The sequence below is a fragment of the Larus michahellis genome, chromosome 9, assembly GCF_964199755.1.
Source record: "Larus michahellis chromosome 9, bLarMic1.1, whole genome shotgun sequence".
In the NCBI taxonomy this organism is placed as follows: domain Eukaryota; kingdom Metazoa; phylum Chordata; class Aves; order Charadriiformes; family Laridae; genus Larus; species Larus michahellis.
Window position 1 is genome coordinate 40,956,469 of NC_133904.1, and position 22,538 is coordinate 40,979,006.

Genomic DNA, 22,538 nt, shown 5'->3' on the forward strand with positions numbered 1-22,538 from the left:
CGGCGGCGACGGGGGACGGGGAGGGCAGGCGGGAACCAGGAGGGGGCACGGCTCCAGCCCGGGCGGCTCCGTGCGGGGAGAGGACTCCTGCCCGTTGCTCCCGACCTCCGGGCCCCTCGGGGCCGTGCTGGTGAGAGCTCCTCGGGTCGGGCTTTCCACAGGCAGAAGCCTCCGGTAGTAACGGGATCACGCTAACGAACGGGTGTTTTGTGGCGTACGCGAGCGGCGTGAGCTTTCTGTGATGCACTCTTTGTTCAAATGCTTTATTCACCGACTGCTGGCTAACGTCTGCTTACTCCTCCTGCGAATGTGGGGTCTGTCAGGCTAAATTGGCATCCTCATCCTTAACTTACAGACTTGCAGGCTTTCAGTGTCAGATCTCTACATTTTGTGCCCTAAAACAAATTTTTAACCGATGTTAGTTAGCTGGAGTAGTCACGGTTATTAATACAAGCTGGATTTTATTTTGTCACTTGCATTGTTAGTGGAATTGCTGGCTGGCTCCCAGATGCAAAGTCTTAGCACTGGTGTTGGGGACTGGGAGAATCCATGTGATCTCAGAGCGAGGATGCAGTGGTGACGAGAGAACTAGTAGAGTCTTGTAAAGGGAGCAGATCAGATCCATAACCTGTAGCAAAATGTGAAGACACCCACTGTGTCATTTCTTTCATGATTATTTTGCTGATACACTCAGTAGTTTAAGAGCTTGATCTTACAAACAGCTGTATGCAGAAGTAAAGCCTTAATCACGTCACGACTTTGATGAATTTCCTATGGTAACTAACCTTGTGGAAGTTGGAGTGGCTCATGTAAGGGCAGGTGCTTTCATCAAGGTAACAACTGCAGGCAGGGCATGAGCACAGAGTATCTAAGAACCCCAGCAAACCACCTCCAGTCTTTTCCATAGTCTAGTTCAACTGTTTTCTTGGAGATGTCATTTGAAATGTCCCTTTTCCCTTCCAGCCATTGTGCTGTGTCCTTGCACCACATCGTACAGAGGTCTCTGTGTGAGTGGATTCCTCTGCCAAGACCCACACAATCATCAGAGCTTGTCTGATGAAGATTTGGGTGGGGTTTTATTGATTTCAGATATGGTGTAGCAGATTGGAGAACTGGAAAGATGTAGCCTAGTACACATATTCTGAACTGCTTGGGATTACACTCTGTAGATCTTTTATACTTTGTGTTGTCCTGATATTTTGTGGAAACTGAAGGCAGTTATAAGTAACTTGAAGTATACTGTTAGGAACCTTTAAAACAGAAAGGCAAGTTTGGTGTCATTATCTTTTATGAACAGCTTAATGAACGCGAGTTTTCTTTTTGTTTTTCTCTCATACAATAGAATAAATGATTAGTAGAACTCCAGTACCTTTGCAGATACATTATGAGATGCAAAATGCAAATACGTCCAATCATAGAATCACAGAATTGCCTAGGTTGGAAGGGACCTTTCAGATCATTACATATTTGTCTTTCTGTTATAAAAAAAATACAACGAAAAATTAATCCAGTGGTTTCATGGGCACGGAATCACTTTTTGCATTGTTTGTAGTTTGATCTTCTATCTACATAAGCTATATATAGCTATATATACAGACCAGGACATTGTTAGTGCTTCAGGCCAATTCCTGAAGAATATTGCACCTGAAAAGTTATATTGACTTAGTGAAATTGCTCATCTGTTTCTAAAGAATGTCCGTAGATGACTTACCACAAGATCAACACCGTTACACTTCTCCAGACTGAGCTCCTACATACTAACAAAAAAATGCAGCCCTTTTGCACAGGTGGGGTGTGAGGTTTGCAAGGATTCCAGAACTGGCCAGTCCAACAGAGAATTTGGGCCCATGTCTGCAAAATTCAAAGTTGGCTCGGTTCTTACTCACTATAGTATAAGAAAGTGCAGAGCACTTCTTCTTACCTTGGATTTTATGACTGACTCAAGTTTAGTGTATATATATAGATTTATGCAATTATGTATGTTTATAAATTCTTTTTCTACTATGCAAAACCAAGTTACTTGGATGTTACATGAACTAAAAGTAAACTCCTCCATTTTTTTAGATCATTGTGATCTGGAAGACTTTTCCACTTAAGCTTTTGCTTGTGTTTCTGTCAAAGATTTGATGGAAGTTTTCTGACAATGAAATGTTCTAGATTCCTGTGACCACAAAGATGGAGATACGCCTGGTGCAGATTTGATGACTCAAAACTCTTTGTCCTTTGGAACTCACAGTACCGGTTTTTGGCTGTACTCAGACATTTGGGAAGTAGATCCCCTTTTAGACTTCTCTTTAGTCTTCCTGGAAGCCAGTAGATGCAGACTTATCAGCAAAAGTTTTACAACTTAAGAAGTTTTACTGGCATTGGCTTCTGTTTCAAAGTTAGTGTTTGTCTCCACTTGAAATGTATCTTAATTTACCAGTCAGAGAATTTGCTGCAGACAAATGCACAGCTATGTTTTCTTTTACCAGAAGATGTGTGACAGTCAAAGAAGAAATAAGAAATTGTACTTGATCCAAAGACCTGCTCAATATGGGCCCATTTTTTCTAGATTCTAAATAAATCTAGAGTCCAATGGTTACTTGGAATATTTCACAGGAAAGCACTAGCTGCAAGTGCAAATACTGGGATTGGGCATAAGCATTAAGAGAAAGGCTAAGATATACTCAGTTTTGAACAGCTGTGAAAGTGGGCACTCAGTGAACAATACTTTGTGTTTGCCGGAGACAGTGTAGTATGTTTGATACCAACAAATGCATCTTTAATTGTTACTGCTTAATCTCTGCTAAAACCCACTACAATTCTGACCAGAATGCTTACTGTATCTGACACTGTTGAAGTATGTTAGAGGTTCATTCATATTTATTTATATGAACTCTGTCTATATAAATGAAAAGAAAGTACACATTGGTTTAGCAAACTGGGGAGCTGATTATTTTTTTTTATTTTTTTTCCCCTGAGGATTTTCAGTAATCCTTATGTTTGTGCTGTGGACAGTGTACGTGGTGGGGTTGGTCTCAATATCTTTCGTTATGTAACATAAACATCAGGCTGTGCAGTAAGTCACACAGGGGACAAAGCAGCGTGACTGTAGTCCCTGTTGTACATCAGACTGCCAGCCTAGGCTATGATAGGAAGAGTTGAACTCAGTGGAAAGGCGGTCATTGATTTTAATGAGCTCTGGATATGGCCCAAACTCAAGAATCGGTGGCTTGACTTTATTGGAATGCCACCAGCATCATGTTGAGTCATGCGTACACAGATACATGTACATCCTCTTAAAGTTTAAAATAGCTTTCAAAAGCAATGCCAATGCCACAAGCATAGATGCCGTTTGAATTTCATCTGCTTCTTCTAAATGAATTCAAACACATTGCATGAGATTTTGTTACATGACATTGGTTTTAGTGGAAATGCAGTCGTGTCCCCTCAGCATTCCCTCAGATGAGTTTCTCTGCCAATTCTTCTGTCTGTTTAAGGTCAATCTATTGTGTAGTTTAAGCATAAAGCTAAATAGATTTCTCTTCATCTGGAGAGGTTTATCTCTGTATCTTTGGTTGACAGCTTGTATGTGCAGTGGAAGGAGCGCTACAGGTTAGAACTTGAAACCACCTCTTTGGCAAGCAGCAGACACTGAGATTTGCAGCTGATGTTATTAACAAGGATCGTTTTAACTACTATTCCTCCCTCACTCCTGCTGACTATTGCAGTTCCCCCCATAAATCTCACGAGATGTCATCAGGTCATAGTTTGCATAGCCAAACAATCATGCAAGACTCTGAACATTCTTCTGACCAAACAAAATCAGGCAAAATTGCCAAAATACATCCACAGAGTTTAAAAGCAGGATCTTTAATGATTCAGAAACTGAAAATGAAGAGAGGGCCAAATATTATTTCCAATATACTTGTCATATAAGCCATCACATAGTTTTGCTGACTCAGGAATGCTGAATTGGGGGTGCTTGCACTACTCTAAGCTCTTAAAACTGTAGGAAGTAATGAGGATCATATTTCACAGCTTCTTTTTAAGTTGTTGCTTAAAAGCCTGTGGGGGAAAATGGAGGTTAGCGCACATACTTACTTTGCTTATAATTTTGATGCCCTGTGTAGAGCTAACCTCAGCAAAATGGTATGTCAAAGAGTTATACGGCCTGTCCTGCTTTCATGCCCATTCTTTGGCTTTTCATCAGCTGTTCCAGCCCTTTATTCTTTCTGCTGAACATGCATTTCTTAAATTTAATTGATATTTACTAGTAAGAAGAGGTTGCCATCATTCATATTATTCCTATAATTTGCCAGAAAATGTTACAGCAGCTTGCGCTCAAGTGTGTCTTTGCCTTTCTCCCAGTTTACACTTTACGAGACCATTTTTGTATTCCACTAGGTTATGTGGGAGGGATACCTGCCAGCACACAATGGGTTAATGCTGCTGTAGTTTGGCTGGTTCTTTGCCAGTCTTTGCTGTTTTGAATGCCAAGACTTCTTTTTTTTTTTCTTTCTTTCTTTCTTTCTTTTTTTTTTTTTTTTTTTTTTAAGATTCCTAGCTTAGGAGAGTTGGAGCTGCAGCCCTTACCATGCAATCTGTGGACATTTGTCTCACATCATGGTATCTGGCAAACCAGCATCTTTTCCCAGGTCTGTTGCTTACTTTCTGCATGTGGCTGCAGCCAGATAACAGGGGTCTAAGGCCTCTTCCTTGCAATGTCAGGATAAATTTTATCCCTATCGTTCAAGAAACTATTTGTATATTGCTAAGCAGTGGTAATGAAAGGAGCGGGAAGGTTTGGACAAGATGCATTCTCTCATCCTATTTTCTTTCAAAGCAGTGTCAGGATTTCTGAGTTCTCCTGAATTTACCCTCTTGTTTTTTTGTATGATACATTTCATTATCTCAGTAGGAGGAAGTGAAAGGGTGAGGGAAAGAAAGCAGGGGAGGTACGCTGTACGGTTTACTTGACATTTGAGAAATGGTCCAAGAGTTTCTCTGTAAATTTAAACTATAGACCCATAGTATAATTACCCAGGAACATGGTAGACTTGGGGAGTGTGTATGAATGGCGCTTGCTTGATTTTGTTGCTTTTTCAGTCTGTACATTATATTAGTGTTTGCCAGCCAACGATTTAACACCTCATAGGGAGCTTGTGGATTTATATAATTGACTCTCTAAATCTTAGTTAAAAAAAAGGGAGATGTGAACACAATGTTACAGAGAATGCGACATAGAAAACCTCCCCTGCATTAGGAGAATAAAAGCAGATGGAGATGCCATTTCAGAACTGCCTGGTGTACAATACTAATTGAAAGTTTTTTCCAAAATCCTTCATTCTTTCTCTTTGCAGATATATTGAGACAGACCTTATTTACAGATGCATAAAGCTTTAATTTTTTAAAGATTTTGGTCCTTTGAAAGAGACATAGCATGCAGCTATTCCACGTCAGAGTAAATTTTGAAAGCACAATACAATGTGTTTATGTGCTCTGAAGTGTTCAAGAGCACTACAGTGAGCAGAAGAACATTAAACTGTTTATATATGTTGTTAACTACAGCATGTAGTTCTTTAAGCATTTATTTTTTTAATGCTTATTTTCTTTTTTTAGATTTGTCTTTCATACATTTTCACTTTGTTGCTACTGTGCTGACTGAAGAGTGGATTTGATGAGAGTTAAACTCCTAAAGCTGTGGGTTCTGCAATAATTAAAAATGATATCTTATTGTATAAGAAAATACATTAAAATGTTAAGGTTCTTACAATAAATCAGCTTAAAGCAAGAAATCTGAGTCAAGGAAAGACTATCATTTATCTCAGAAGTTCTTGCTTTAGTTGATTTGTCAAGCTTCTAGGCTATGCAAATGGTTTTATATTATCTTTTTAATGTGAAGCAGTATAAAGTCACGTTAAATAGAGGAAAGAGGGGAAAAAAAGGAGCAAACCAGCCATTGTTATTGTGATGAGTCTGAAGAAACTATGTTAGAAACACCACCACCACAACTTTTGTGATTGGATTAGAGTAAAAAAAGGAATACAGCAATTTACATGCTCTGATTCTGGTGATCACATTTCTTCTGCTCTGCTGGCCATCAAACTATGGCCATTGCCACTCCTCTTCATTCTGCAGTTACAAGGGGGATAAAAGCAGTCATAGGGAGTGACTTAGATTTTGCATTATACAGCATCAGCACAATCATGTGCTCTCATTCCTCCAAAGGAAAAATATGTCAGATTTTGAACAGGTTTTCATTTTGATGGAAGAGGTGTTACATTTGCAGTGTGTATGGGACTCTTCAGAAATAACATATTTGCTGGTTTTGTAACTGATTCGGATCAAAATAAAAACTTGATCATATCATAACTAATACCACTTTTACTGATGACCGGTGGTTATTCTGCAGCATTCAATGGCATTTCCTTTGGATGTTTTTCACTAATATCCCATTATATTTAGCAATTGCATATGAATTCATGGTGAGAAAACTTTGCACAATCTAGGAAGAAAATCTGGGAGTCCTATTAGTGTTTAGCGTTTGTACTTGGTTACAGCTGCCTTCATGAAATATTAAATCTCATCTGCAGTGAGAAAATACTACAATATGGGTGTTGTGTAATCAAGAAAGCAGTGCAAATCCATCTTTTAACTTAGCTCATCAAACTTCAGTTGCTTTAAAATACTATCTAGCCTTATACATGTTACGTATAAATAGTCTTCAGTAGACAGAGGGCTTGCATAGTATTTTCATGACCAAAGGGAGCTCTCTGAGTGCAGAACAAGCATAGCTAATCTTTAGACTTCACAGTAGCTTATCTTCAGGCAATATATTGAGGCCCTTGAGGACTCAGTTAGTGCCATGCTAGACAGTATCAGTTATATTAGCTTCTATGTTGTATCCGAAGGAGCTGTTTCATGAGAGGATATGAGTTTGTGTTCTTGTGTAGGTGCTGATAAAACCTGTAGAATGTAGGTGACTTTTCAGCTACATGGCGCATAGTGACAGCTGTTCCTCTTCCTGTTCATACCTGCAGCGTTGTCTGGTATTTCACTGTATGGAAACTACCTAGATGGAAGGAACTGCTTAGTAGTAAGGATGCAACACCCAAAGCCAATACCAGGGGATTTCAAGTATGTTCTATTTAAAGGCTAGCAATATGGGCTGGGGTGGTGAGGCTGAGTGGCATTTTTCCTAAGAAAGCTGCAGGTATCCCCAAATCTCCGTGGTAAAGCAGAAAGATACTAAAGCAATGGACTTAAGTTTGTCATGACTCTTAACTGTAGCTTTTTCAGATACCGCTGATCCTGGGATAACAGGTAGATCCATCAGCTCAGTGCATTACTTAAGTGCATGCCCAGCTTTGTGGTTGATTGACTGAAATGGGAAGGACCAAGCAGAGATCCAGTTTAAGCATGTGGTTATGTGACTCAGTGACACAGAACTGTAGTTTATTCAACAGTTTTAGGTAAAATTCTTCTGCAATTAGCTTATTTCCTGCCTCTGGATATTTATTAGATATTTTCCCTTCCCATTATGATGGGAACAGCTCCAGCATATTTAAGAGACAATTGGGAACACATTGGGATATTTAAAGATTCCCAGAACTTAAATCAGAGTAATGCGTTGGGCTGCCATGTAAGGACTCTGCTGTGCTGTGGGTCTGTTCTTGTGAAATTGGCTCACTATGAGGTATTTTTTATTATGTGATGATTTTAAAACTCTGGACAGGCTGGGCCAAATCATGCAGTGCAGTCATTGATTTCTAATTTAACTCAGCATTTTGATGCCAGTGGTCCTGTAAGAGTTCCCACGGCTAAAGGCTGGCTACTGAACTTAAAGTTATCTTGGATATTTATAGGGTGCCTATTCTCGTAGGGTCTTTCTGTCTGTCCTTATTGAGTGAGGGAGGATGGAGAAAGACTCTAAAACACAGTTCCAGGAACCAGGAACTTTGAGTTCAGTTGCAGTTTACGGATTCTGGAATAGTGACTGAATTACCCTTCCTCAGTTCTCCCAGCTGTATCTGCAATATGAAGTAATATTATATTCTGTGCAGAGGACACAGGTCTGATGGTTGTGATTAATCTTGCAGATATTAAGTGGTAGGAGTAAATTTATTATTACTTAGTACTTTCTACTTATTTTGCAGTTTGTGGAATGAACCAGGTACTGTATTCATGCCTTTATACAGAGGAAAACTAACAAAGAAAGCGAGATGTTACCATTGCCTACTAATTTGAGTTAAATGTCAAGAGTATGCAGTTTTTACTTTTATTTTTCTATTCATTTCCCCTTGGAGCAATAAAGCCCGCAGGCAGGACATTCTGGGACCTCACTGCCCTTCTCTGAAGGTTAATGGTCACTTTGTCTTTAGCCTTGTGTTTGCAGGCACTGGAGTCAGACAGCCTTTTCCCCAGAGCTGTGTTTCTGTGATTTCCCATATTATTACTTCAGCTGACAGCCAGTGAGATGGTATCAGATATGACCTTCACTTTTGAATTTTTATTTCAGTCACAGTTGAAATTCAGGATGTTGATGGTTTAGGAATATTATTCCAGATGTGTGACTCCCTGGTTCTCTTCTTGCTTATACCCATACAAACAAGTCAGGAGTAATTCTGTTGAAGAGGTGGGCCTCCATTAGTGCAAAACTAATATACATGGGAAGTCATTAAACTTGATTGCTATTCACAGCACAAGAATTAGTGGCAGTGTCGGTCTGATCTGTCTCCAAGGGAGCTTGGCAAGAGCGTTGCAAGGACATTGACTGGATCTATCCCTTGAGGGGAATTTGGGAAGAATGGGGTGTAGAAAACTCAATTCATTATTCACCTCATCTCAGGATATTTGTTTAGACTCAGTAACTGTTACCTCTGATGTTCAACATCTAGACTAGGCACTGATCCATGTGCCTGTAGCTGCATACTGTGTTCTCACATTTCTTTCCAGATGGTCTTGCATATTGGTGCCTGCCTGGACACCGCGAAGGAAAAGTTGTGTTGTTGGAACTTAATATTTTTTAACATGGTATTTTCTTAAGTCAGAATGTGTAGAAATAGAGCTCCTTTGTTCAGCTTCTGCACTACCCCCCCCTAGACAAAAGAACCACAGTTCCTAGTATATAAAATATTGACCGTGCTAGTATTTTCACAGGAAATACCAAGCTCTTCCACTGTGTCAAAAATAATCTGCTTCTCATTCAGACTCATTAAAATCTTAGATTTTAAATTTATGATCTTGGATGAAAAAAGGAGATATTTGAGAGGCAGCACATCCTGGCTATATTGTCTATGTATACAGGGATGGTGTTACTTTCTCTATAAATAAATGATGTATTTATATGCAAATCAATCCTTGTAGATTTGTAAAATGTCTAACAAACACTTCTATCTCTGTATTATTTGTTTGGCAATTGATGTTTTCTGACACTCAAGTCTGAGGTTACATCTGTGATCCTGTTGTGAATCTAGGGGAAATTACCTTTTGAATGACATGTTCTGACCTTCATGCCTGACCTTCATCTCCAGATAATCCAGGAAGAGTTCGCGTTTGACTGTGGGGACACAGAGGACAGATTTAGCATACCCGTATCTTTTTGGCCATATTTTAGAATTCAGTAATGCACTGGATACCCCATACCAGAGTTTATTTTCACTCCTTCCTCAGAGGTGAAGACAGTGTGTCTGTGGTAAACTGCAAGAAACGATTCAGACTCAGAATTACCAAACACTGGAATCAGAGAGATTACATGTATTGCTGCTTTCTTTGAAATACTCTTTATTGAAGGAGCTTGCAGGAAGTCCTCTAACAGGGAATAACAACAACAAAAATCCCCCAAATCCCACACATTGTACACAAAGTGTAAAAATAGACATAATTAGAGCCACATACAGTGATTAAACTCCAGAGCAAGTATTATGGCAAATTCTTCAGGCTTATATGCATGAATAAAAAGTTGATACAGTGCATAGTTAGAGGCCCCTGGTTACATTCTCTACTTTCAGTTTCAGAGATAGGCTTTGACTCCCATTTTCCTCCTAATATTAATCACAGATGGATGTATAAACTCTGCAGGGCAGAAATCCTCTTATCTCCACTTCTTTGTTTTCTGCAGAGTACTGTGTTTGATTCCAACCCTGTTTGTTTAAAGCTCTGATAGTGCAGCTTTTGACAGTGATGCACATTTAGTTGTTTCTTTAGTGTTGAAGTGTTTTCACTGAAGAATCCCGAGCCAGGCCCATTTGTCAGCCTGGAAATCTCACTTGTAAGAAAGCCGAATCCATTTCTGCTTCAGGAAAGTGTTTCCTGAGAGTCACATTTACATTAGCATACAGGTAAACAATCCACACACCAAATGCAGAGAGAATTGTGGTATGGGAAGAGTGACTTGCAATGTTACGGTTAGATTTCTGTGCAGGGTTTATTCCAGGTTATAACTGAATTGCTTTACATGCAATTCAACTGGAATGGCACATTTTTATAAATACTTGGGCAAGATCAAATGCAGCTAGTCTGAAAAGTTCTCAATTAACCTAGGCTTCCATTGCTCAGTAGTAAAGACATGAGAACTGGAAGCTTGACTTGGATTCTGCTGGATTTGCCCCAGACCCCGACAGGGTTACTTTTTCAGAGTTAATCAAATGAATAGAAAATGTCAGTTGTTTGCGGGTGTGCAGCCCTGCCCTCAAAGGAGGGGAGGGTCTGTGCAGCTGCACTGCGAGATGCAGAAGCGCACGTGGTACTCAGGCTGACAGCAGCTGGGAAAGGTGCAGAAAGGCAAAATAACTGAAAAGTGCAAAATATTGCTGGGGGTGCAAATGCATGTAAGAAATACCCAGAATCTTCATTATATAAAATCCAAGTAGCATATAGATCAGTATATGACAGCTCACCCCATTGCAATGGTGACAGGGGAGCTGCAAACGTCCTTCAGTGAATTTGCTTTTTTTTTAATAACAGCAAAACTTACCACAGGAATGCAGTCAAAATGTCACTTTGTTACAGTGACTAGGAGAGAGGGAAGTAGACTGGATTTTGGTAGAGGCGAAAGGCTAAAAATGGGAGACCAAAGCTGGCCTTGCTAACAAGAAGTCAGTTCAGAGACACCAAAGTGTAGAGGAAACCTGAAGTGCTACGGTCCATCAGTTTGCTGTAGGATTTCTACTCCTACCCCTGTCTTTGTTTGGTGAAAAATTCACATGAAACTTTTGTCCCTTTCTGAAAATAAATAAGTAAATAAACATATAAGCAAACATCCATGTTTAAACACAGTTTGTGAATCATGGGATTTCCTAACTGTGTGACATGTGGTCCATCCCTGCTGCTTTGCACTGCGTATGCATCCTGGTTGCATGCAAGCCAACTTTGAATGGACATTTTGCAACATGTGAAGAGTTCACCATCTGAGAGCCGGGGAGGCAAGGACATGGTTAGCCCTTAGAGATCTAGTTGCAAGAGGCTGCAATAAAAGCAGTAGATCTGTCGGACACAAAACATATTTTGAATTGCTGGTTGTGTGTGTAGCTCCTAACACCTCTGCTGTCAGGCTGCTGGCTTGTACCCTGTGTATGTGTATATGTGTAGGAAGTGACTGTGGAAACATGCCAAGGTTTTTTAGATCACTTAGAGTTTCCCCCATTGGATTACTAGTTGCTGTTGGTTACTTACGTTGAAGAGACCTTTTTTTTGCAATGACACAGGTGTCTGTGAAACAAATAACTCGCTGATTTTTGGAGATATATTTTAGTGCAAGCATTTCTCACTGATTGGGTTGCTGGGCCTTGCTCAGACTTACCTCCCTCGTTCCCTTCGGAGAAATTAAGAAACTTGTTGGGAAGTTTACCAGGTGCTGGGAGCTCTGCTGCTACATCTTCATCGCTGCCGGTACCACTGCGGGAGGGCAGCTTGCCACCTCGACTCTTGGTTCTGCCTGCAGACTCAGAAGATGCAGCAAGGTGGATTTGGGTCTGCAGTGATCACAGGGAGTGGTGCAATGTTGGGCTCTTGAGGGGAAGCAGTGACAGTGAGTTTGAAGAAGTCAGTGGGGAAGGCCATAATTTTCAAATGAAAGTGGGCCTAGACTGGACTATTTCAACGAAGCCAAGCCACAAACTTTAGAGGAAATCCAGATCTGATTCAGTTTCTAGGTGTTTAAACTTGTTGTCTTCCCTATCTTTAAAGAACCATTTATACTTTGCCAAAGTCTGTATTCTGTGGTTGTTTGGTGTTCATCTGCTTTCCAAGCTGAAAACAACAGCTTTAATTAATTAACTGGCAGTAGAGCAGCCTATTCGCTTTAGGTAATGTCAGCGCAGTGACTGTTTGGCTGTCAGACCTGAGGTACAGTACATAACTGCTTACTTGCACTGATTTACCTGTGGATATACAGCCATGATGTTTATCAACATCTAAGATTTCAGATCAGTACCCAAAAAGCTCAGTGTGTAACCATTTGGAGCTGTGCTAATGATAAAGAGGCAGAGCAGTGAATAATAAATGTTACCATGAAGTGGCTTGGAGACTGATATGAAGATAAAGAATGAAAATGGATTAAATCTTGAGGTGGAGTAATTATTTTTAATGACTATTTACTAGTCTGTGCTTCTTGGAAAGTAAGGGGGTTTCTAGATGGTGCAATATGTGTTGCTAAATTGCCAGTTCCTGGGAACAGGACTGTTTGACCTAAACGGAAACCAACAGATGAAGATTTGCATCTTCAAGTAAGGAACTTCAAGACAAAAATACATGAAAGAAAAAAGGATAATGAAAGGAAACATATTCTGAAGGCAAACTATCTGAGGAGGTTTGGAGACAGGGAATCTACTTAATGTTAGCAAAAAATCTGATCTTTTGAAGCTTGTGGACCATATTCTACACCAATTAAAATGATGAAATTCTTCCAAAGCCATCAGGATTACACCCTTCCACTGGCTTTAGAGATTGGGCCTTCCCACTGGAAGGACATTTGTTCTTTCTTGCTTTTAAATACAAATGTGACTTTCTCATGAGGTTTCCTTCATTTGTTACTATAAATGTTTCCGTTGGCAGTATTTTCTGAACTAAATGCCAAGCAGATTTCAGATGCAATCCTACGTCCAAGGTTTTGTACATTAAGCCAGTCAGAAGGTTCCTCCAGTAATCTCCAGGAATTCCTTTTTGGTGGTTGTTACCCAATAACTGGAGCCTTGACTTTGCCTTTTTTTTTTTTTCCCCCCCCTGTGGGCTTTCTCTGATGGGTGGAGACTAATGCTCAGCAGCTAGCTTTTTTTCTCTTAGGATTAGGAGTTCAGCGCAAAGTCATTGTGACAAAAGCAGTAATTCAGGACAACAGTGAAACTTATTTGGGTAAAACTTCAGCTAGTGTTACGGTATTTTTGCTTCTTTGTCTTTTCCCAAGAGAGAGAAAGTGTTTCTCCATGAGGTCAGGTTTGACTTGCAGTTCTTCTGTGGATGGCATTGAAGTTGGCTGCTTGTAGACGCTTGCTCTTTCCTGCTAAATGGGAAACTAGACTAGAATATGATTTGGTTCCTGTTTGTGATGGCCCTTGCACTTGCTGTCATTTATTATTTGTGTCATGGCTTTCCTTTGTGTAGGGGGCTTTATAGAAAATAGTCTGTTCATAGATTTCAAAGTTCTGCACTGTTATAGAACTGCTGTAGCTGAGTCAGTTATGGGAATCCTCACCGGAGGTGCATTTCTCAAACTTCATGTCTCTCTTATGGGAAAGGTGTTAAAATGAAATATTTTTTTCCTAGTATTCCAGAAGAACTGCTCCACCTTAGATCTGGTCTTGCTACTCAACACCTTTAAGGGGAACTCATATAGAAATACTCATATAATACTCCCTCTTACTGGCTTGCCAGACCCAAGCATTCAAATATTATGTAGTAGCTGAGAAATACGAATAAATGTGGTTTTCTTCTGATCTTTTAGGAATGAGTGTAAATCTTTCCTTTGCAATTATGGGAGTTATGAACTTACTACATTTAAATATGCGTTGTTTTTTTTAATCAAGAGCTGAGATTCTTAACAAGATATGTGACTCCAGGAAGAGACTAACTTTGTTACTGGCTGCTGAGGCTCCCTAGTTGTGTGCAGGCAGCACAAGCAATGTCTTGCCTCACCTCTCTACTTTTACTTTAAGAGAGGTCCTTAACAACCATGATGTGGATTCATTTCCATATGAATTTAATGCAATGTAATGTCAGAATTGTGTGCAGCTATGTTGTCCCCAGGGCTTGGGTCACCCCGTAAATGAAGCTGCTTGAGATTTATGTTCCCCAGGATTAAACCATAGCCATTTCCTCCTTCCACATCCAGTGAGGGCCTCCTTAGTTGTGGTAGTGAGTAACAACAGTTAGTGTATTGTCAGAGGGTATCACCAGGCAGTGTTTTCCTCATAGGGGTGTGCTGGCTACTTTAAACTCTGGAGCTTTTTACCTGACCTTGCGATATTGCAGGGATGTATTTTTTTCCGTTAATTTGCAGAATAGCTTGTTAGAATAGATTGTGATTTACAGTTAGGTAGGATAATGCCTGTTCTGGAAGATCCCGTGCACCCCTTATGTGCTGGAGAATGACTACAGTTTTTAGTGGTTATTTCAAAGATGTTGCAAGTATTTTCTGTAGCCTTTCTCTGTCTAAAAAATAACAATAACAATTAATCTCCTCAGGGCTTCTTCACATCCTAATTACAACCAAGCCTCTCATTAGTCCCACAGGGAGACAGAATCAAATGCCATATGGTATTTTACACTTAGGATGCTGTGCTTACCAAGAGCTGGAAGGAGACAGGAAAAGGGGGAGTTAACAATTCATAACCATTTATGGAACAGGCACAGCCCTCCTTGGACCCAGTTCAGCAGAGTCTGAGGGCCTCAGATGAGGAACTTTATCTGGCTAGTAATTGCATCGGCATGCTGGCTTTCTTGTGTGCGTGTGTGGGCATTTGGTGAGCAGGATACAAAGCTGCAGAATCTTTGTGCTGGCATCCACACACAAGGATGAATTAAATGCACACACGCCTCCCGGGAAGGACCATGGCTGGATTCTACGGGTGCCTGAAAAGTAAAAAGTAAGTGCCATGCTGAGCCCTCCCCTCCACCTTTCCAAAGTGAGCTGAGTCTAGTGGGTGCTTTGGAATTCTGTCTTTGTTGTATTTCAGCAGCAGTACCAAAGAAAATGCTTATGCCTTGAGACTCAAGTACTGTTCTGAGTACAAAAGTGCAAAAAATCAATCCTCACTGAAATACCAAAGCAGTGAAAATTGGTCATGTTGTTTTTTCCTTCAGAGGTATAAACATGAAATATTGGAAAAGGAATTAAGAACCTTTTCATGTCTAATTATAGCAAGAGGAAAAATATTCCTTATAGATTAGCTATATTGTTTACATATTAACACATAAAAATGATAAATACAGAAATGCACATTGGCTTTTAAAAAATGTTCAGCCAGAAATCTGGCAGTAAATGCTCTTTAGAACTTGATGTGCTCAGTTTTTGTTTAAGCAACCTGTGGTTTGTTTCTGTAATCGCTCCCTGTTGAGAGATTTTGTTGTATTTAAAATAAGGGGTTTTTTTTGCTTCACTGACATATTCTGTTGGAGCGGGCTATAAAGGGAGAAGAGAATGGGACAATGCATGTTACTATTTGGGCTTTAAACCACCATGAAGATACATTCTGTTTTTCCTTTGACATTCCCTGCTAAGGAATGGAGCAAAATTTTCTGCTGCAAAAACTGAGCAGTGGTTTTTGATAATGTTTTGCATCAGCAGACTGTAGAGGGCTCTATTCTTGCTTACAGTATGGGATTACAGAAAGTGAAAATGCACAGTGAAAGGCAAGCGAAGTTGTATCTTGGGGTTTAAGATATGAATGCTGATAGTTAAATGTACAGGTAAGTCCTACTTAGCAGAGGGGAGAAAAAGAGTTCAAAAGGGAAGCTGGAAATTCACTGTTTCTCCTTTTCCCTCTCCTAAAGGTTTTATCCCTCATACCAACAGTTTATCTCACATTACTCTGGTGGAAATGTGCATTTTTAAAGGCACACAATTCCTATTGGATTTCAGTTAGCATTTCTATCCCATATTGTCTCTTTTCCTCTGAAATTTGGGACAATGTCTATGAGAGGGAATGAATATTTGGAAAGTAAGTCTGCCTTATATAAAGGGGGCGGATGCAATCAGAACTACTAAAATGGTTAAGAGCGAGTCCTGATGAAGGTAGGAGGATTGGCACTGGAATTGACTGAAAAAATCAGCGTACGTTTTTTGATATGCTAAGTTGGTTTTCCCTCAAATTCTCCAGCATCTAAGGCAGTTAAAACAAATTTGGAAGTCTGAAAGAGGCTATAAAGGCTCGACAGATGAAGCTTCTTTCATGTGGCCTATGATCTCTTCTTTCCTGGTGGTTCTCCACCTGATTTATGAGGAACGGGTTTTTTTTTTCTTCAACAAATTCTTCTTTCTTGTTACTCTTCGGTCAGGTCTCTACACTTGATATATATACAGATTATATTCCACAACCTGTTATTTCAGACCTGTGATGTGTTCCCAAGTGGATTAGTGCAACTGTTAGTACTTTGCAGTCTTTACAAATTTTATATGCTGCTTTGGCTGTGATTATTGGCAGTTAAAATGAGTCTAAGACATCAGTTGCAGTAACAGTGATGCTTTTAGCCTGAGATTAATTTCAGATGAAATTTGTTTGGAGTTTGACATGAAGTATTTGTCTTTCTGGACAAATGGATCATTGGAACGTCTTCCCCAGATCCTCATGTGGTCATTTGACCTGTAGGAGTTAGTTTGCTTTCTGAATGGAAGCTATTTTGGAATGAAATTACTTTTATGTTTTAAACAATTGGCTTGGGTACCAGTAGGGATTTAGCCAAAGCATAACAGAGCTCAGTGCAGGCCATAAAACCTGCCACTGACACTGGGAAAGGGGTCCATCCAGGACTTTGAGCTGCTGGGTCCAGCTAAAGCACCTGAGCTTTATAAAAATCTGCTTTGGGTAGCACTTTCCTGCGCTGCTCTCACATTTACCTTCACTCCTCCACATTTTACAAGGGGAAGCAAAGACTCTGTCTTGGTACACTGCGATAAAGTATGGCTGAATCTGGTATTTGTGCAGAGTCTCCTGTCCCTGTGCTTTGTTAATATTCTTTTATGAGATGTCACATTAAAAAAATAGCTCAAAGCTAATCGAGGTAGTTCTTCATCGCAGCCTCTATCTTGGCTGCTATGCCACTGAAATAAAAGTTGTAGATTACTTTCATATTTCTCTTTAACCAGCATCTGCAACCTGAATAATCTTAAATTGTTCTTACAGTAAGTTTATAGCTCATCATTCGTGTTGCAAAGTTTTGTTGTGCGTGGTCCTGGTGTCAGAAAAAAGATACTAGACCTGGACAGACATGACGAAGTTTTCTAAAGCCTATGGAGAAATCTTTTCCTATGTTTCTCAGCTTTTGGTACTAGCCAAATACATAGTTATGAGCTGAAAATGTGGTTGCTTGAATAGTAAGGTTTACTCATGGTCAACGCAAACTGCCAATTTCCAAAGACAAATATAGTATCTTAGAAGCTATATAAAATACTTGGCTGAAGACTTTGCGTGCCAGCTCAGAACTGGTTTCTATAACAGACTATAAGGAAATGTATTTAACTGGTCTATACTTAATGTGGTCACTTAGGATTTCATGGTGCCTTTCACAAGCAATCCCAGAATTATGGACATATTTCAGTTTGAAGGTCTTCTGCTATGCCAAGCTCTACACTTACAGTGGGTTATTGTGTTCTTTTCTTATAGTCTGAAATAGTCAAAAAATGCTGATGTGCACTCTTATCCTGCAAAGAAGTTTAGCATTTGGGTAAAGCAAGTTGATCAAGGGAGGCATCAGTATATTTTTCAATATATTTTTAGATTCTTTGAGATGAAAGTCATTGCAAATGTAAAATGATGTTGTGACCATGAAATCAAGTAAAATGTGTTTTCTAGATGAGGTACTGTTGCTCTGTTGCTGTAGCTTGCGTTGTTGCCTATTCAGGTAAGTGTTGGGAAGAGATTTTCCTGTTTACTGGGATTATTGCAAAGATGATATAGTGCTGTCCACCTGATGGATAACCGGCTAAGCTGAGATGTCTGTTCACTGCCTCCTGCACCTTTGCCCCAAACCCTCTTGTTGGAGACATTATAGGGGACAGTGGAAGGAGTGCCAGAAGACTCTTTGTCTTTGGTGTGTAATACCCTTTTTACAGCTTTTATGTCTGTGTGGGGTCCTTAAAGCCTTTGGTTCCCCATACACAGCAAGCAGCTGCTGTTTTAGCTTGGACACTAGCAAGTGAATTGGAAGTGGTTTAAAGCTCCACCAACTGCTACTGAAGTAGCAACTTGGCACTGGGGGAATGGGGCAGTTTAAAACTGTTGTCTCTTCTCTGTCAGCAGCTCATTCGCCTCCTGTGGCCTCTCTCCCTTTTTGGAGGCACGTAATTGCCGCAGGGTCTAAGTAGCTGTGTTTACTGACTGTCCACAGTACATGATGCTTTCCTCTTTGGCACAATTGTAGACAAGGAGCATCTCTCCAGGACTCACAGGCTGTTTAAAGTGAGACACTGAGTTCCCTGGCCATCCCTGCCTGTGGCATCCCCCAGCATATCTGGGCTTAGCTTGGCATGGCTCAGCAGCGGTCCGTGGGCTCAGTGGCGCTGGCAGCGGTCAGGAGGCTGCGTGGCTATGGAGTCAGTGGGAGCTGTGGCAGAGCGGTCCCTTGGTGATCTGGGGGATCTGTCTGTGTGACAAATGAATTCTGGTGAGGTGAAATGCTTCCCATGAACACTCTGGTATCCTGAAATATGTTTGTTTACCTGTCTTTATTATACACCACTTTAACACAATATTTCCTAATGGGGGCAAGAATCACTCATTAACAGTTTTACAGTGTCTTTTTTTGAGATGAAAACTTCTGAGGATGAAAGGTGGTTCCTGCCCAGCAAAGCAAGTTCACCAGTGCAGAGACAATCCCTGGATCCACACAGGGGTGACAATACCAGGTTTCAAGAAATGGCTTATGGAGGGTGCAAGAGGCAAAGCATTGAAGAGGAGAAGGGATGTGCTTTTGTGGAACGTGGAGAGCCTCTCCCAGCTGGGGCCAAATCAGAGAGGGTGAGCTGAGATGAAAGGACTCCCCAGGTATTGTGAGTCTCTCAAGGGAATCTTTCAATACACAACCTATGAGCACGTTCCTGTACATGGCAATTATACAGCGTATTTGAACATTTGTGAGCATTTTATCTTCAGCCCACAGGAATCATTCAGTGCTATGCCTGTTATTAAATGCATACAGGCTTAAGTCCTGTTTTCTTACTCAAGAATAGTAGAGAGAGTGAACAACAGTAGTCAAGAGGTAGCAGAGCCATGGCGCTGCAGGCGGTTGAGCACAGTGAGTACAACGGTGCTGTATTATTAACAAAAAGATACTGCTCTTTGTCGATTCATTCCATTTGACTCATCTTTGTGCAAGAAGTTCAGTTCTGGCTTAATACACGTGTGAGTCGCTCCATGTCTCCCAGTCCTCCTCATTTTGTTCATGCTTCTCTCTGGATGATGTTTGTTTTAGCAGCCACAGTGATGCTGTGCGTTTGCTGGCTGTAGGCAGAGGAATTCCAAGCAGGCATGCCCGTTTGTTTGGTTTCAACAGAACAGCCCTTTCCCTGTCACCAAGGTGCCGAGCATTTGGCAGATGTGCACCTCTGGTGCTGCATGTCCTACTTCTCTTGCACTGGAGCAGAAGCTTCTTGGTTTGTGACAATCTGCTGAATGTGATTCTCACTCTTCTGCACCATTTGGCTGTCAGGTTTTTTGTCTACATTAATTACCAGGCTGAGCCATGAAAACATCTTGTCATAATTTTGCCTTGTGCTCTCCTCTTACACAGAAACTTCTGCTGCTCAAAGTGTCTAGGTTTGTACCTTTACAGCCAACTGGAGAGATTAATTTGTCATTTCTTCCTTGTACAGAGGTCTAGAAAGTTTAATAGCTGTGATGTGAAGGCCTAGAATTGGCTTTAGAAGCTGAAAACTGGCTATAGATATGTGGGACACAAATGTAGTAGGTCCAAGCTGTACTTACAGTAGATAACCTACCTGAGCTGGTGTAAGGCTGCTAGAGCTGATTACCAGCCAAACTTGGAAAAATCTGAGATAAGTCTGTCTGTGGGAAAACAGAAAAAAACCCCCAATGTAATTTCAAGGTTGATTTTTTTTTCTTTCCAAGTTTCTCCTAAGGGTTGCTGCAGTAAGAAAACGGTTGAGCACAAAGTGCCCTACTCTAGCATGATCCAAGCTCAGTTTCAAGATTGGTAAAAGTACTATGGATCAAGGAGTTTTAAGAAGTATTTTGAATACAGCAAATACTAACTGCAGACTTTTTGATTATTTTTTTTGGTATCTTGTTGTTTTATTATTCATAATTATTTGTATCAAGTTAGCAGGTGGCCTTCCAAGGCTCCAATGTGGGAGTCACTGTTTAAACAAACAAACAAACAAAAAAGTCAGTCAGTTAATATCCTGTATGATTTTGCTTGCAGATGCGGAGCTGTCACTGTTCATCACTGTGTTAACAGTCAGGGTTGTACTAGTAGCTCAACACTTCCAACACAATGTACGTGAAAAAACTGAGACCTGGGCCACACACATCATTATTCATTTTTTAACAATATCGTTATATCAGTGTGTGCTGCTGCATTCACATGGGTGTACAGGTACCAAGGTATTCTGTGGTTCTGTCATGTCCTGTGACCATGCTATAGCACCTTGGTATTTTTGTGACTGTTAGAGGGGATTGTAGCGCTCTCGGTCAGAGCAGCGTAATTTGTCTGTGCAGACAAAGCTGCCTGATTTTGCTTTTTAACCATCGAGCCAGAGCTAAGGCGGCATTCCAGCTTCAAATTTTTGTGGGAGTTGTTTCTTTTGGCCTCTGAGTTTCAGGGATCTGGTGCTAATTAGTGAACTAAATGTTTGACTTTTATTCTTGATGAATTCATTTATGCTTATTTGTTCTCAGAAATATGTAACTGTGCGCTTTTGCCAGGGCTTGTAAGTATCACTCATCTAACAGTGCAGTTCTGATCCACATAGTAGTTCAGATGCAAATGGGATGTATTTGAATGCTGTAGTGCAGAGTTATGATGCAGACATCATGTTAATCATCAAGCTATCTGGGTACATGGGAAAATACAGATCTGACAGGTGCAGAGGAATTGTTTGCTGGCTCATTCTAGCAGTCAAACTGCTTTCCATCATCTCAGTTTAGTGAAAAGAGTGTTCCAGAAGTTGAAATTTCATTGCTTTCCTTCAAAAAATGCAAATTGTCTTATTGCTTCCTTTCTTGCAGCCTTGGCCTGTGAAGACCCTACAGAATGTCTGTCCCCATCTGATTCCCTCCCTCCCCCGCTGCCATTGCCTACTTGTCAGTACCCAATCTTGCAGTCCTTGTTGTCTTTTGTGTCACCCTCCAGGGTTTTTCTACTGTCGTGTACCGTCCCTGCTCCCTGGTCCTACCATACCGCCTTCTTCAAAACAGCTGAATACAGTTTGATATTCCATTGCTGCAAAACAGCATTAGGTCGGATAATCTTATTTTAGATGATCCTATTTTAGAGAGGTATTTGTGTCTGGAATCCTGGAGAAGTAGGATACCTTTTTGGTGTTTGCTCACACTAAAGAGAAAGGTTGGTAGATGCCCTTGGGACAGAAATGGCTCAGGGACTGCTTTAAGCACATTCATGATTTCCCTTGGCTCTAATGGTTCTCCACGTGCTTCAAGACCAAGTGTACTTCAGAAGCTGCCTAACTTGAGGCTCCAGAGAGAGCAGCCAGGAGGAAGAGCCGGGACAGCAGGCGATTTCCTTTAGAGCCTCAAACTCCACACACAGCTCCAGAAGAGCTCTTTCTGCAAGCGTGGACGCCACCCAAGACCTTCCTTGATCAGCAGCCAAAATGGGGTCTGAATTCCAGAAATACCCATGGGCAGTGGAAGCTCAGGGGGTTTAGCCAGCCAGACACAGTATGTTTCAACATAGGAGGGAGCTGGCCTTGGGGTTTTTTTTTGTGTGTGTACAGTCAGTAAATGTTGCCCTAACTCGTTTTTGGGACTTCACATGAAGAGAGATTTCCTGAGCTTCCTGCCAAAGGCAGTCTCTGAGACCACAAAGCCTGCATTTTATTTGCTCTCTTATAGCCGAAAGATGGCTGACTGTTTTTGTGACAGTTTGATCTTCAGAGTGAAAATTTTTAACACAGTTAGCCCTGGAAATTTCTGTTAGCCTCTCTTTTTTTTTTTTTTCAGTGCACTTTGAATTCCTGGGCATTAAACATCTATATTAACTTATCTTGGAAGGATGCGTCCTGGGAAGTTTGATTTATCTGAAGATTTATTTTTTCATTTTTTCCCATCCTTAAGTTGTTCTTTAAGCCACAAATTGAGGGATAAGTGACTGTTTTGGAAAAACCTTAAAAAAAAAGAAAGCTTTAGACATAGCCTAAAGTA

At 40.6% G+C, this 22,538-nt stretch overlaps 1 protein-coding gene across 7 annotated transcripts in view; it reads left to right on the forward strand.

Annotated features, from left to right (window-relative positions):
• KIAA1210 (KIAA1210 ortholog) overlaps nucleotides 1–22,538 on the forward strand; it is a 120,294-nt gene continuing 97,756 nt past the window's right edge. For 5 of the 7 annotated variants that reach the window (XM_074600287.1, XM_074600285.1, XM_074600286.1 and 2 more), the window contains exon 1: nucleotides 14,864–15,065. In XM_074600287.1, coding sequence (XP_074456388.1) covers nucleotides 15,004–15,065 — 62 coding nt within the window. In that variant the 5' untranslated portion in view covers nucleotides 14,864–15,003. Of the gene's footprint in view, nucleotides 131–14,840; nucleotides 15,066–22,538 lie in introns of those variants that run through there. The other 2 variants (XM_074600288.1, XM_074600289.1) reach the window with 2 other exon arrangements.